The 13,650-nt window shown below is 53.0% G+C and overlaps 2 protein-coding genes across 2 annotated transcripts in view; both read right to left on the reverse strand.

Moving 5' to 3' along the window:
- Positions 1–697: 697 nt before the first annotated feature.
- Positions 698–2,398, reverse strand: Emc10 (ER membrane protein complex subunit 10). The gene is given in 5 exon segments (XM_051144835.1): positions 698–1,013; positions 1,016–1,142; positions 1,144–1,185; positions 1,187–1,312; positions 2,381–2,398. Coding segments are annotated over 5 exon segments (591 nt in total). The 3' UTR covers positions 698–735.
- A 5,154-nt stretch (positions 2,399–7,552) lies between these two features.
- Positions 7,553–13,650, reverse strand: part of Tgm2 (transglutaminase 2) — a 28,876-nt gene continuing 22,778 nt past the window's right edge. Inside the window, exons 11-13 of the mRNA XM_051143702.1 lie at positions 9,950–10,110; positions 8,877–9,013; positions 7,553–8,017 (exon numbers count right to left, since the gene is read on the reverse strand). Of these exons, the coding sequence (XP_050999659.1) occupies positions 7,867–8,017; positions 8,877–9,013; positions 9,950–10,110 (449 nt within the window). The 3' untranslated portion in view covers positions 7,553–7,866. The remainder of the gene's footprint in view (positions 8,018–8,876; positions 9,014–9,949; positions 10,111–13,650) is intronic.

The following is a 13,650-nucleotide window of genomic DNA, read 5'->3' on the forward strand; positions in this document are numbered from 1 at the left end:
CACTCACAAAAGAGAGACTAGCAGGGCGGCCCACAATCCTCTCCTGGTGATATGTCCAGGGTGGGACATCCAGAGACAGAAAAAATAGTGGTGGAAGTCACCAACAGTGTTCTGAGGCACCAGAGAGGGGCGCAAAGAGCACAGCACGCTGCATGGAGAGTGGGCTGGAGGCAGACCCAGCCACTAGCGGCAGAGGCCTCCTGGCCACTTTGCTCCTTGGCAGAGAGCCTGAGTGTGATTGTCAGGGGTGCATGGGAGCCTGGGGGGGCAAAGGCACAGAAGCTGGAGAGAGCTTGCCGTGTTCCCAAACTGTATGGTGGGGTGGGGCCGGGCAGGGCCAGTGGGTGCTTAGTGCAGAGAGGGACACGGTACCACATGGTGGGACACAGTTGCACAGCGCCCAGGGAAGTCAAGGGGCCTGAGGTGGCTATAGGGAGGTACATGACAGCTCTCAGTCAACAGGAACAGAGAGAGGCTCAGGGAGAGAATGAGGGACCTACGAGAAGGCGAGAGGGCTCGTGGGAAGGGACAGCCTTCCATGTTCATGCAATAGGGAGACGGAAGGGGCAAGGAAGTCCTCTAGGGTGGCCAAGGACAAGAGGCTCTGGGGGGCTCTAGGAGATGCCGCTGCTCACCTCACAGGCCGCTGCCCCCTGGCCCTGCCCCCAGCCCCGCCCCCTCCCTGAGCCCTTCTCCCGACACCATGAGGAACAGCACAACTGGAATGATGCACATTCAGTATTTGGCAAAGAAGGACTTCTGCTCCTGAGGGTTCTTGGCCTTCTGCGCTTGTTCCATCTCTAAGCGCTCAATGAAGGCTGCAGTCTCAGGACCTAGGGTGGTGCCTGGAGGCCACAGCTGCACACATGTGTTGAACAGCTCCAGGTCCTCATCTTCCACCTCGGAGCCCCGGCAGCCCCCGGGGTACACCACCACTGACAGGCCCACCACGTTGCCAGCCACATCCACATGCAAGGCTAGCTGGTCAGGGAGGTGCCACTCCAGCAGGGAACTGGGACAAAGGAAGACATGTAGCTGCCAGCCTCAGGCCTCCTTGGGACCCGGACCCTGTAGAGGCCATTGAGAGCAGCCATATCCCAGTGCCGGCCAGGCTCCTCCTCGCTGAGCTGCCGCTGTGTCGCTCAACAAGGTGCCATCCTGCTGGTTCCAGAGCAGTGAGCCATTACTTCTGGAAGTTGGCTTCATCACCAATCTTAAATGAATGTTCCAGTAGCAATGCCTCAGTACCACAGCTCTCACTCTCACAGCCATTAGCCCCAGCCCTGTGCGCCACTGCCCCAACCCGCAGCTGCTGCCATCAGCAAAAGCACTTTTTTTGTTTGTTTGTTTTCAAGACAGGGTTTCTCCATGTAGCCTTGATTGTCCTGGACTTGCTTTGCAGACCAGGCTGGCCTCAAACTCACAGAGATCAGCCAGCCTCTGCCTCCCAAGTGCTGGGATTAAAGGCGTGTGCCACTACCGCCCTGAGTAAATAAATCTCTCTCTTTTTTTAATAAGATCAGGTTGGCCTTGAACTCAGAGAGCCACCTGCCATGGCCTCCCCAGTGTTGGGATTAAAGGTGTGCCACCACCGCCCAGCTCTGCTGGATGTTTTGAACATGTAATTTGATGATGTTTTGAACTCTCTCTCTCTTGCTATATACATAATAAATTCACTCATTCAAAACAAAAAATGTGACTATTGTAGATTATTTTCAGAATCATATAAAATAGTATGACAGATGGTGACAGCGTGGGAAGTTGGGAACAGTGACTGTGGGCAGTCTTGTCTGGTTGGTGTTCTGCCTCTACCAGCTATTTCCCAACAATGTGACCCTGGGCCTGCGCAGTAAGCTCTCAGGCCTCTCTGATCTGCTCTACTGCAGACTGCAGATGTCCGGACCCAGGACCCTAGTGTACGCAAGGCACTTGAAGGAAGCTTGGCTCTTAGACCAACTGGCCAGTGGTTGTTTGAGATCCATGTGCCTCCACACCCAATGTTGGGGTTACCTAGGTCCTGGGGACTCAAACTCAGGTCCTCATGCCTACAGAGTGGAAGCTCTTACCTACTGAGCCACTTTTCCAGCCTCAAGTTGGATCTTAGAGTTATTCTCAGCCCAAATCTCTCCTTCTTGGCTCATTTTGTTTCTCCCTGAAGTTTGTCCATATGGTCTATAGGACAGTCTTGACATGGTGACCTTGTGTCCCTAAAACCTAGTATAGCACTTGGTCCATATTAACTGTGATCCACCCAGGGATGGGTCAAGCTATAGCTCCCAAGCTGCTCTAGGCCACTTCTGCCTCTTTGCTGGGCTCAGAAGCCACTTCTACATTCCGCAATGTGGGCACTGATTAAGTAAATGAGCCTTGTCTCTGCTACCTGCTCTGATCCTACCATTGTGGTTCTTACAGCCAGAGTTCCTGCTGGCCTCTGGGTCCTGGGCCTTCCGTAGTTTCTAAGGCCCCTCCCTCCTGTAATCTCAGTCCAAGGTAGGGTAAAAGGCAGTGTCCAGGTGCCTCATTATAACAGAGGCCCAAAGAGGGCAAGTTATTTCCTCACAGTCACTCATTCTGGGAGATGGGACATTTCACCCGAGGTCTCAGGGTCACTGTCATCCTTTCCGGGGAACTCTGCCAGCCAGCCAGGTGAGGCCACTCAGCTCTTCCAAGAAGAGTGAAAACAGGGTGGGCTCAGTTTTTGTCTTTTTTCTTTGCTGTAAGTACAGCTTGCTCCCACCCATGCCTCAGTTTCCCTCCCATGAAAAGAATAATCTTGCTGGGCTTGGTGGCACACACATTTAATCTCAGCACTCGGCCAGCCCTTTCTACAAAGCAAGTCCAGGACAGCCAAGGCTACACAGAGAAACCCTATCTCGGGGGGGGGGGGACCCAAAACCAAAACCAACCTTCAGTTATGATATGTAAACATGTTTTCGTTATAATCCCAGGTACTTCCTCTCTCTGAGTGGGATCATACATTCTGATAGATTTTGTTTCTGTTTTCCTTCATTTAGCATGTTTTCATCCTTACTTTACCGTATATCAGACTTCATTACTTTTTATTGACAAGTAATATTCCGTGATATATATGTCATATTTTATTTGTCTTATTGTTTGTTTGTTTTTCAAGACAGGGTCTCTTTGTGTAGCCTTGGCTGTCCTGGACTCGCTATGTAGACCAGGCTGGCCTCGAACTCACAGCGATCTACCTGCCTCTGCCTCCTGAGTGCTGGGATTAAAGGCGGGCACCACCATGCCCGGCTCTTATTTATCTGTCTTTTTTATTTTATTTTTTTACTTCCCCCCCCATCTGTTTTTTAATGGACAGTTGCGTTGCTTCCACTTTTTCTCTACTATGGGTGATGGCACTGTGGACAACTTTCTGTGTTCACGCATACCCTCATTTCTCTTGGATAAATATCAACAGTAGAATTTCAAGGTCATAGGGTAGCTCCCATACTCATCAGTCTGCTCTTCTGAGCCTGACTTTCTCAGACTCTGAGGCTACTGATTGGGAAACCAGTGGATAAACTCAGCACTTCCAATATCTAGGGTCTTGGAAAGAAGCCTGCCCCTTCCCTGCCCTCCCCCTCCCCCTCTTTAGGCCATCTTTCAAGAGCTTTGGGACAGCCAGATCCCAGCTCCTCTCTGCTTGCTGTGGTTTGGGCGAGCCTATGATCTGTGACTCTGAGGCTCTTGCTGGTGGCTGTGGGCTCAGGTGAACAGAGTCCCCGAGCAGTGTTTTGTGTCTGCAATTTTTCTCAGCACTCACTGAGAGTCTGGCCCTGCCCTTCTCGGCTAGACATGCCATTTTTCCTTAGGGCACAGTTTCTCGGGCTCTTTCTTTTCCTCACAGGCTGCATGGGGCTCCTGGTCCCTGTGTGCCTGTTCAGGTGTGTCCTTGGAGGAAGCAGAGAGATGCTAAATAACACCGCCTGCCCTGGCTGTCCATAACAGAAGCTTACACAACTTGCCTTTTCTTTCCCCGGTGGTTTCTAAAGTGGCTTTTCCCTTTCTTTGTCCTCTGGAAAAGAAAAACATACTTTTTGGAGCCTAATAATTAACTGAAGAATAAACTTTTGCTAGGAAAGGAACCAAAAAAGATGCAAGTCACACATTTCTCTAATCAGTAACTTTTCTTTAGACCCGACGAACCCAGAGTACCCAGTGGCCTGCAGATAAGGGCAGCTTAGGAGACATGTTGACCGCACCCCCAGCCAACACCCGCCCTCTGTCTGTTCAGGTCTGCAGCCCAGGCACAGCAGTTTTGTGTGGAGACACCTCCATCTTCTTTGGTTTGCTGGCTTTCTGAAATGTTTTCTTTGTCCCAGGCACGTGTCCTTTAGCCGCTGGCTTTTTTTTTTTTTTTTTTTTTTTTTTTTTTGACTGGGTTGCACCAGTTGCGCCAGCCCCATGGTAAATGTGTTTGGAGGAGGCACTGGCCTGGCCCCACCCCAACCTCCCTCTTGGACTCCATCAGTGTTCTGTCATTCAAGGCTTGGCTGGAGGCTGAGGGGTGAGCTGGCAGACAGCCTAGGCAAACAAGAGCAGCTGGAAAGGAAAGAGGCCTTTCGGGTGGGAAGATGAACTGACCCCCTATTCCATGAGGGCTGCCAGGCATGTATGAAGGCCTCCATCCCAGAAGTCCCTGCTCCTGGTAAGCAGGAAGAGTTCTTGGAGGAACAGGGCTCTGTGCTGGCCATAGCTGCCTATATAGATCAAGGCTCAATTTTGCAATCTGCCAGCTGTGTGACTTGGGGCAAATTGCTTAACCTCTCTGTCCCTCCGTTTCCGTATCTACAAATAGGTGAAATGGCACTGCCTCCAGGGTTTCTAAAATTCCAGAAGAAGATATGGAAGCATACCACATAAACACGTTTGAGATGTTCTGTCTTGCCATTGAAAACCCACGACAGGAGCCAACACATGTCTGTCCTGTGCAAACAGCTCTACTTCTCTAGGCTTTTACTGAAACCTTTGTATTCTAAATAGGCAATGGACTGCTGTGTGTGTGTGTGTGTGCGTGCGTGCGTGTGTGTGTGTGTGTGCGCGCGCGCGCGCGCGCTCCCATGTGCATATGATGTCCATGTATGTCCATGTACACATGGAGGTCAGAGGTCAATGTCAGGTGCCTTCCTCGGTGGCTTTCCAGCTTATTTTTTGAGACAGGGTCTCTCATTAAACCCAGGTATCACTGATTTAGCTAGACTGGCTGGCCCCAAGATCCATTTGTCTTACCCACTCAACTTTATCCTCCAGTCCTGGGACTGTGAACTTGGGTGCTGTGTGCCCAGCTTCTATGTGTGTGTAAGGATTCAAACTCAGGTCCTCACACTTGTGCGGCAGACATTCCTCTAACTGAGCTATTGCCCTGATGCTGTGGTGGTACTTTTTTTCTTTTTAAATCATATGAAACAAGCACTGAATAAAAGTATGTATTTGTGGGTGACTTGCAAGAGAAAAGCTGCAAGTCAACTGAGCTATGTACAACAGAGCTGGCTGGGGTAGCTTTGTCCTTCCATGTTAGTGAGCTGTCAGGCAGGGAGCCAGAGCCCTCAGTTTTCCCAGAAGCCTCTTGCTGTGAGTCTGATCCTGCCCCAGAGCACCCAGCACACAGGCAGGTGCAGAAATGGCTGTTCACAGCCCTGGCCACCACCTGCATAAACATCTCCCTAAGATATGCAGAGGCCAAAGCATCTGGCAACAGCTGAGGAAAGCCTCAGAGAGGTGGCCTCCTTGGAGCCAGGTTTCGGAAGCTGAGGAAGAGTTCGTCAATGTCCCACCCAACCCATCCTTTCCTTTGCATGACCTCCTCTGCTTTCCAGGGGAGTGTGCCAGCTGGTCTCTGGTAAGGATCTACCAGCAGACAGCATGAAGGAGGATTGGTCAGACCAGCCTGCCTCTGCAGTAATGTTATTAAAAATAGTAATAAGTTATTAAAAAAAATAATAAAAGAGGTATTTTAATAATAAAATTTTAATAATAGAAATGTCTTGGGTACGTGTGTGTGTGCGCGCGCGCATGCACATCTGTGTCTACTAAATGCCAGCCCTCAGGTGTCATTTCTCAGGCATTGTCCATCTCTGTTTTTGAGACAGAGTCTCTATTGGCCTGGAGCTCACCAAGTAGGCTAAGCTGTTCGGCTGATGAACTGGAATTATAACAGTAGAGCTGGGATTGTAGTTAGGCACCACCACACACCATGGCATGTTACCGCAAAACACAGCTAAAGGTGACTTTGGTGTTAAGCCAAGCAGATGAGGAAGGGTATTTCAGGCACAGGAAATGGCAATAGCTCAGAGGTGCCTAAGAGGAAAGGACACTGGGAACAAGGAAGTTCCTGGCTCTGTTAGTGAGAGGGGTTTGTGGACAGAGCCTGGACACCCACACACCCTCAGAAACTCCCAAAGGATAAGTCAGACCTTGTTTGACTGTGAAAAATAGACCTTTATTTCAGTGCTCACATGTACTTCGAAAGCATGCCTACTTGTCTGCTTGGAACCTGAAGCTTGCACAAACCAACAGAAGCTGTGAGGGAACGGGGCAGAGGCACGGCGTGTGGTGCAATTCTCTGTGTAAAGCAGAACGTGTTAAAGGCATCGGTGTCATTCTTCCCAAACTCTTCTCTGGGATTTTAGGGGTTCCCAGAGCCTCTGACCTCATCACTCAGAGACACTCCCCCCGCCCCCGCTCCCCGCCCACCGCTTCCAGCTTGCAGGCCCGGCCACGGAGAGGTAGTAGGTGGGACAACTCAGGATGATGACCCATCGGTCCCCATGCATTTCTGGAGACAAGTGCTGTGCCTGGGGGTGCAGGCCGAGGAGGAAGGGCCGGTGGAGGCGTGACCCTGGTGGGCAGTGACCAGCATGGACAGTTAAGCCTCCTCCTGTGAAATCTAGTCTAGGCACCGGGCAGGCAGCTTATGGGCAGTCCTGGGACTACATCTGAGGAAACCCTGGCATAGGTGAAAAGCAGGATGGCCCGGGTACAGGCCTGGTACTGCTGCCTCCTTCCCAGAGGTGCCCTGGGCCTGGGTGTCAGGCTTTAGAAGCACAGGGCCAAGAGACCCTGGAGGTGGGCTTGTCTATTACTGCTCTGGTGAAGGAGGACCAATCCCAGAAGATGGGGTGGCGGGGGGGGGGCGGCAGAGCGTGACCCTCCTTGGAGCTTCAGCCCAGGCTGTGAGCCCCAGCTCCCCAGCCTCCCTCCTCACCCCAACTGTGTCCTTCCAGATTGGTCCACATTTGGCCTCCCTGACACTCTCAGGTCAGGGTTGCTGTCACAGATGGAGTGCTAGCTTCCAAGCCAGATGGCACAGGCCCTGTTTAAGGGCTCACCCACTGGCCCTGCAAGTAACGGCCTGCTCACTGGCACAGCACAGCACGGGCAGCCTCAGTTTCCACCCTGAAGCTTCTCATGGACATTGAACAGGCTAATGGCCCTGTGAGAACTTAAGGTGCCCAGCGGGGGGTGGGGGGGGGGAGGTGGGTGGGAGACCGATGGTCGGAGCATCCGGTTCCTTCTTTGAGCCACTGGGCTCACCATCCCCGGGTGCTTACTCCGAGGCTCTAGAAACAGTTGAAATAATACAGAGTGCTGGCAATGGTCCTCCTCTTCCCCTAGCTCTCATCTTCCAAGGCCAGGGTTCCCACTGTATTGGTACAGAACATTCCTCACAGCTAAGGGGACAGATGGGGAAGAAGATCCAGAGGAACATGATGGGCCAGAGGTACAGTCCCTTCCCAAGAGCCCCCCCCAGGCAGCCATGTCAGCCTAGGGGAGTAAAGTAGCTCATTATCTCGGGGTAAAGACCAGGTTGAGTTGAGGGTGGGCAGCAGATGAGATGGGGCTGGCTGAAAGGGTCGCTTAGGCAGGTCCGATGATGACGTTCCGGTAGCCCTTTACAGCCTTCAGCTTGTCACACTGGAAGTTCACCACCAGCTTGTGGAGGCCGACATCAGTTGGGAACAGGTCAACCCGCACCTTGGCCATGTCTCCTGCTGGCACGGGGTCTGGGCTGCAGAAACAAAGAAGGTGAGGCGAGAGGCCTGACTGCCATGTGAAGCCTGGCATCACTAGGACTTAGGCCTTAGGCCAGGGCCTTGGCGAAGGTAGACTAAGGCCAGTATTAATAATGGACCCACCTCATGGTATCTGCAGGATTGGGCTTCCTAAAGTTGTGTGTGTGTGTGTGTGTGTGTGTGTGTGTGTGTGTGTGTGTGTGTGAAAACACATGTGTGCATTTGAACAGTACACAAGTTTGGGTGTCTATGAGACAGTATGTATATATGTTTGTGTGTGCAAAAGTATGTATTAGGTGTGAGCAAGCATGCTGCTTGTGGGTGAGCAAGCGTATGTGGTGAGCAGGTGTGCCCATGCGTGCTGGCCATAAGCTGGGAATAACATGGGCATGCCCAGTGGCTACAGGAAAGACAACACATCATGTGGATTATGCATGCACTTGGTTTGTTCTGATTGTGTGAATTACACGGCAATGGAAAGAAAACCAGCATGTGTTCCTACATGTGCCTGTGTAGATGTGAATGGGTCCGAAGACACACCCATGCCTCTGTGTGTGTGTGTGTGTGCATGTTCACATAGACACACATGTGGACATCTGAGTCCTGTGAGGACTGTGTGGAGGCAACACGTATTGTAATGACTGATGTGTCTCAGGTGCTGGTGTGGGAATGACCTACAGTTAGCATGTTGTGAGAGCTGAAAGGGCACCTGCAGGCACGATGGCTTGGAGTTTAGGGTGGGTGGGGTCTAGGTGAGCAAATGAGTAGAGTGGGCTACAGGCGGGGCGGGGCTCAAGGGCCTTGCCTCCTGAATCTAGCTTTCTTTCCCGTGAGACCTGGACGCCCAGCACTTACACTTCCACAGACTTCTGCTCGTTGGTCAGGCCAGCCCCCTCCACGGTGAAGATGCAGCCATACAGGGGCTCAGAGAGTGGGTTCCTCAGGGACACCTCGGCCACCAGTTTGCGCCTCTGCTTGGGTTCCCCCAGGACCTGGAAGGGGTGCAGATGAAGGTTAAGGCAAGGGGCCAGGCTGGACACCTACACAACTTCTCCCAGTGTTTGCTAAAAGAAGTCGCTCCCGGCCCTGCCATGCCTAAGATGCATCTTGGTGCCTCAGTTTCCTATCTGCAAAACACAGATGATGGTCAGTCCTCAGGTCTCTTTCATGGAGCTTCACTGAGGCTCCACGTGGTCCTTGGGGTGTACGAAGGGTCTCTGGTGTCCCCGGGGTCCAAAGATGGCGGGTCAAGACTGGAACTAAGCTCACTCTGCCCTTCTCTACTGTGTGATACTGGGGAACACTGCCCCTCTCTGAGCCCTGGTTTTCTGATAAGAAAAACCTGCCAGTTCTTCAGGATGGAAAAGCTAAGGTGTGCAAGCATCAGCAGACTCTGGTCCATAGCTACGAGGCACTCTAAAGCAACTGCATCTGGGGCTCAGGGGCCCCTCAGAAGAGGTCTGGAAGGAAGGATGGTGACAATGGCCCAGTCAGCTTTCACCAAAGCCTCCAACCATGCAGGGCAGGACCGTAGGTGCTTCCTGTGGACATACTTGGATTTTCACAGCGTCCCCAAGTGCCAGCACTGAGTCATAAAGGTGTGAACTGGGGATCAGGAGGGTCAATTAGCATCTTCAGTGGCACCCAGGTGCAAGCCTGGGCCAGCACGCTTGCCAACCTTCTTTGGCCCCGGCAGCATCACCAAGATGGGCACACTGGCCTTTTAAGGACACCCGGGTCCCAGATCCCAACAACCACACCCCCATCCCAGGCTCTAGGAGCCCTTCCCAGAGGCTGCAAGTCCTTTGTTCTCTCAGTTTTATAGTACCCTCCTTCCACCAGGACCCAGAGATGCAGGAATGTTCCGGGCTGCAGAGAAGCAGATGTGTGCATGAGAGGGCTGTCCTGGGGCCCCATCCGCTCCTTACCCGGATTTTGATTTCCGGATTCTCCAGGTAGAGATCTCTCTCAGCCAACACGTAGCTGTTGGCAGCTGGCTCGATGAGGAGCCCCCGCACCTTGATGAGGTTTGACTCTGTCAAGCACTCACTGTATTTCTCGTAGAGGATGCGAAGGGGGATGCTGTTCTCTGTGACGAGGGAGAGGGAGGGCAGTGTGACGTGTGAGTTCTCAACCAAACTGCTGAGATGCCTGACATGCACCACCATGGCTGGATAGACCCCAGAGGCTCATGCCTGCCAAGCAAGGGCTTTCTCATTGAGTTGTTGTTTTCCCAGTTTGCCTCTGTTCCTTCTAGCTGGTGACTTGGCACGTCTCCATCTTCTAGGACTTATTGATAGTCCCTGGGTAGATGGGAGGCTGGGGAGAGTTTCCTGAATGGGGCAGGGAGGCACCTGGCTGCTAGCAGCTGACTGCCACACACCATGTCTCTCCCAATGCCTCCCATTTTAGCTTTCTTGACAACCCAAGCATGGTGGCTAGGCTTTGATTATCACCTAGCTTATAGGCAAGAAACCCGAGGCCTGGGCAAGTAAAATGGAATTGCCCTACACCATCAAGCAGCTGAGCATGCCACCCAGGCACCTGAATCGTATTGCCTGCATCACCTGCCCTCTCAGGGTGAACTCATTCCCCAGCGGGCCCACGCAGCCTTGACCCATTTGTGCAGATGAAGACTGTGCCTCTGCTAAGGAAGCCCTCATCAACTGGCTGTGTGAGAGCCAAGCAACGCGACTATCCTCTCTGATCCCTCTGGTCCTGGGGTCACCCAGCATATGCAGGGCAGAGCTCTGACTAGAGATGGTTGCAGAGCAATGGCAGACAACTGAGGGGCTCAGGGTAGGCTCAGCCTCATTTTTTTCTGGCAAGAAAATGGAGGGCAGAGGGCAGCTGGAATCGATGGGAATGCAGGATGGCTTGAAGGAGCCAGGAGCTAGGATCTAGTTACTGGCTTGACCAACCCACCCATTCTGTCTCCTTATTCACTGAGACCCTGGGCAAGTCCCTTTTCCTCCCAGGTTCCCTGGGAAACAAGAGTTTCTCAGAGATGGTCTCTGAGCTCCTTGGCATCCAGCCAACCTCGCACCATCTGGCAAGCAACTAGCACTCTGACAGCAGAGGCATCCCCTCGCCTTGCTAGACCAGCATTTACATATCCTGACTGGAATGATTTTCACACACCAGTATGATCCTCATATTTTACAATGTAATTTTTCTGTAACTTGCTTTATATTTTTAACCTTGTCATCAGCATCTCACTGCCATCATTATCACTATCAGCAGCATCACCACCACCACCCCCATCATCATCATCATCATCACCTCCACCACCACCGTCATTACCACCATCTTTTGCTAAGGGAAGATTTTCACCATTATTTGCAGCAAGCTGACACCACAATAAATATAAGCACCAATCAACAAAGTTCTGCTTGCTACACTCTGGTGGAGCACTCATGTCACAGGGACCAGAGCTAACTGATAAGTAAGTGGTCTCAAAAGGGCTGGGGCACCTAAGGCTAATTAGCACTACTCTGCCCCCTCACCCCAACTGCGGCTCAGGTCAGCAGGAGGGTTGACAAAGCTGAGCAGGGCAGTGGCCTGCTCATTGTTGGTCAATCAGCGGGTGGTGTAGGGTTTAGAAAGCTAGCCAGTGGGAGGCCTTCCACCTGCATCATCAGTGCTCCCCTGCCCCCCCCCCCTCGCCGCCAGGACTTGCTCCAGTTGATGATTGGGGAGCAGAGTCCTGGGCTCAGGAGGACTAAAGGCTGAAATGACAAGCCCCACCCTGGAGGGAAACTAGAAAGAGGAAACAATGGACATTAGGAGGATGTAGCCAGGACCGTTGGCTTTGCCAGAAGGCCAGGCTAAACCAGGGCAAATCCTGGAGAGCCACTGTTCACAGAGCAGTAACCAGGCCTTGGCCTCGGGCCAAATGCTGGCTGGGAGGAGAATCTGAATGTGGTCAGCTTCGACCCTCCCTTGGACGTTATGCCCTGTTCTAGAACATTCCCCTGGGGACGGTCACTGAACCACACTGACTGCTTTCCTGACCCACTGGTGCTGAGGGAGAAGAGAGAGAGAGAGCAGGGTGGAGGAAGGGGGAGCATCTGGACTCCATTCAGCTGTCCCAGGCCTGGCTTCCTGTCCATTAGCACATGGAAGTCCCCAGATCGTATCTTCAAAGAGCAATAAGCAACAACAGTGCTGCCAAAGAGGAAGGAAAATGAGCCTCGGGTTGACCTTGGCTTTGGAAGCCCCCCACAGGCCATGAGGTACTAGCTGTGCCTTCTAGCCAGAGCCCAGCACACAGAGCCCCTGGCCTGCCTTCCCTGTTCCCTGTGCTGTTCCCTCATGGGTTCCTGGCAGACAGGACACCCTCGTCCGTCCGAACTGTGGGCCTGGCTGGAGCTTCTGCAACACAATGCAGGTACTCTGATGGTTTCTGTGAGGCTGGGATAAGTCCACAGCTGGGAGTAAGGCACCTGGTATGTAGGGCTTGGCCTAGGTTCATCTCGTACACTCTGCCTCCCTTAGGGGTAGCTCACGGTATTGGCTGGAGGGCCTTAAAAGATGGGCTGGCCTTTGTGCAAATGGGGGGGTCTGTGGCCTGTGTGGGCTATTTTGTCCAGAGCCATAGCAGCAGGTGGTGGCAACTAGAATACGGGAATCCAGACTGGCTAGCCCGTGTAGCCCGGTGATTAACCTCTGCCCCACATTCCTGGGATCTAGACCAGGAGGTGGCGTCAGTTGGATCCTTCCCACTCCATCCACCAAGGTGGTGGAGATGCCCTGAGTTGACTCTGCCTTGTGTCACCACGGTGGTAAGGCCTGACGTGGCCTGTCAGTCTCCCTGGATCCCATGCTGAAGCAGAAGCCCGGCCCCGGTCCACATCCACATCTGCTCTGAGTGCCCAAGGCTGTCCATCAGGGGAGTATGGTGCTGCCTCAATGGGTTGGGGATAGTCACCTTGCCAGTCTGTGCACTGTGCACTGGGAAGGTGGCAGAGGCAAAAAGCCATGTGTGTTCAGCTGGCTTCAGAGTGCGTCTCGAGATGGTGTTACTGCTGGGACTCGGGCCTGGGGCTAAGGGAATTGGCCAGGCCTGGGAAAGAAGAGTCAAGAGCCAACCTGAAGACAGGCCTGCCTGCCTAGGAAAGCTAGGCTGTGCCAGAGCTGGGTGGAGGGCCGGGGGCGGGGGGAGAAGAGGGGCTCTGAGTAGGCAGGAGTGGAAGAAGAGAGAGTAACAGCTTGGGCCTCCTCCTACTCCAAGCGGGTCGCACTGGCCGATGATGACCCTTGCGAGTCTGATGGAGTGGCAGGGATGAGTGGGACTGGCCCCAGCTTTGCCTTCCCCAAAGGGGGTGACAGGGATGGACTAAGGAGCTGGACTGTGTCCTGGCCGTGGCTAGCTCAGTGTGTGACCTCAGGTCCCAGAACCATTTTAGGAGAACACCAAGGAAACCAGCCAGCAGGGCTCATGGGAAGATGCAATAAAACGAGACAGGCTCAAAGCTCAGTCCTCTCCTTTACTAGGTACACAACCCTGGGACAGTGACTCGACTACCCTGTGCCTCTGTCTCCTCACCACAACCCCCTCCCTGCAACACAACACCATCTTTCTCTTTGAGACGGAGTCTCACTATGTAGCCTAGGCTGGCCTCAAACT

Source organism: Acomys russatus, chromosome 4 (assembly GCF_903995435.1).
Source record: "Acomys russatus chromosome 4, mAcoRus1.1, whole genome shotgun sequence".
Taxonomy (NCBI): Eukaryota; Metazoa; Chordata; class Mammalia; order Rodentia; family Muridae; genus Acomys; species Acomys russatus.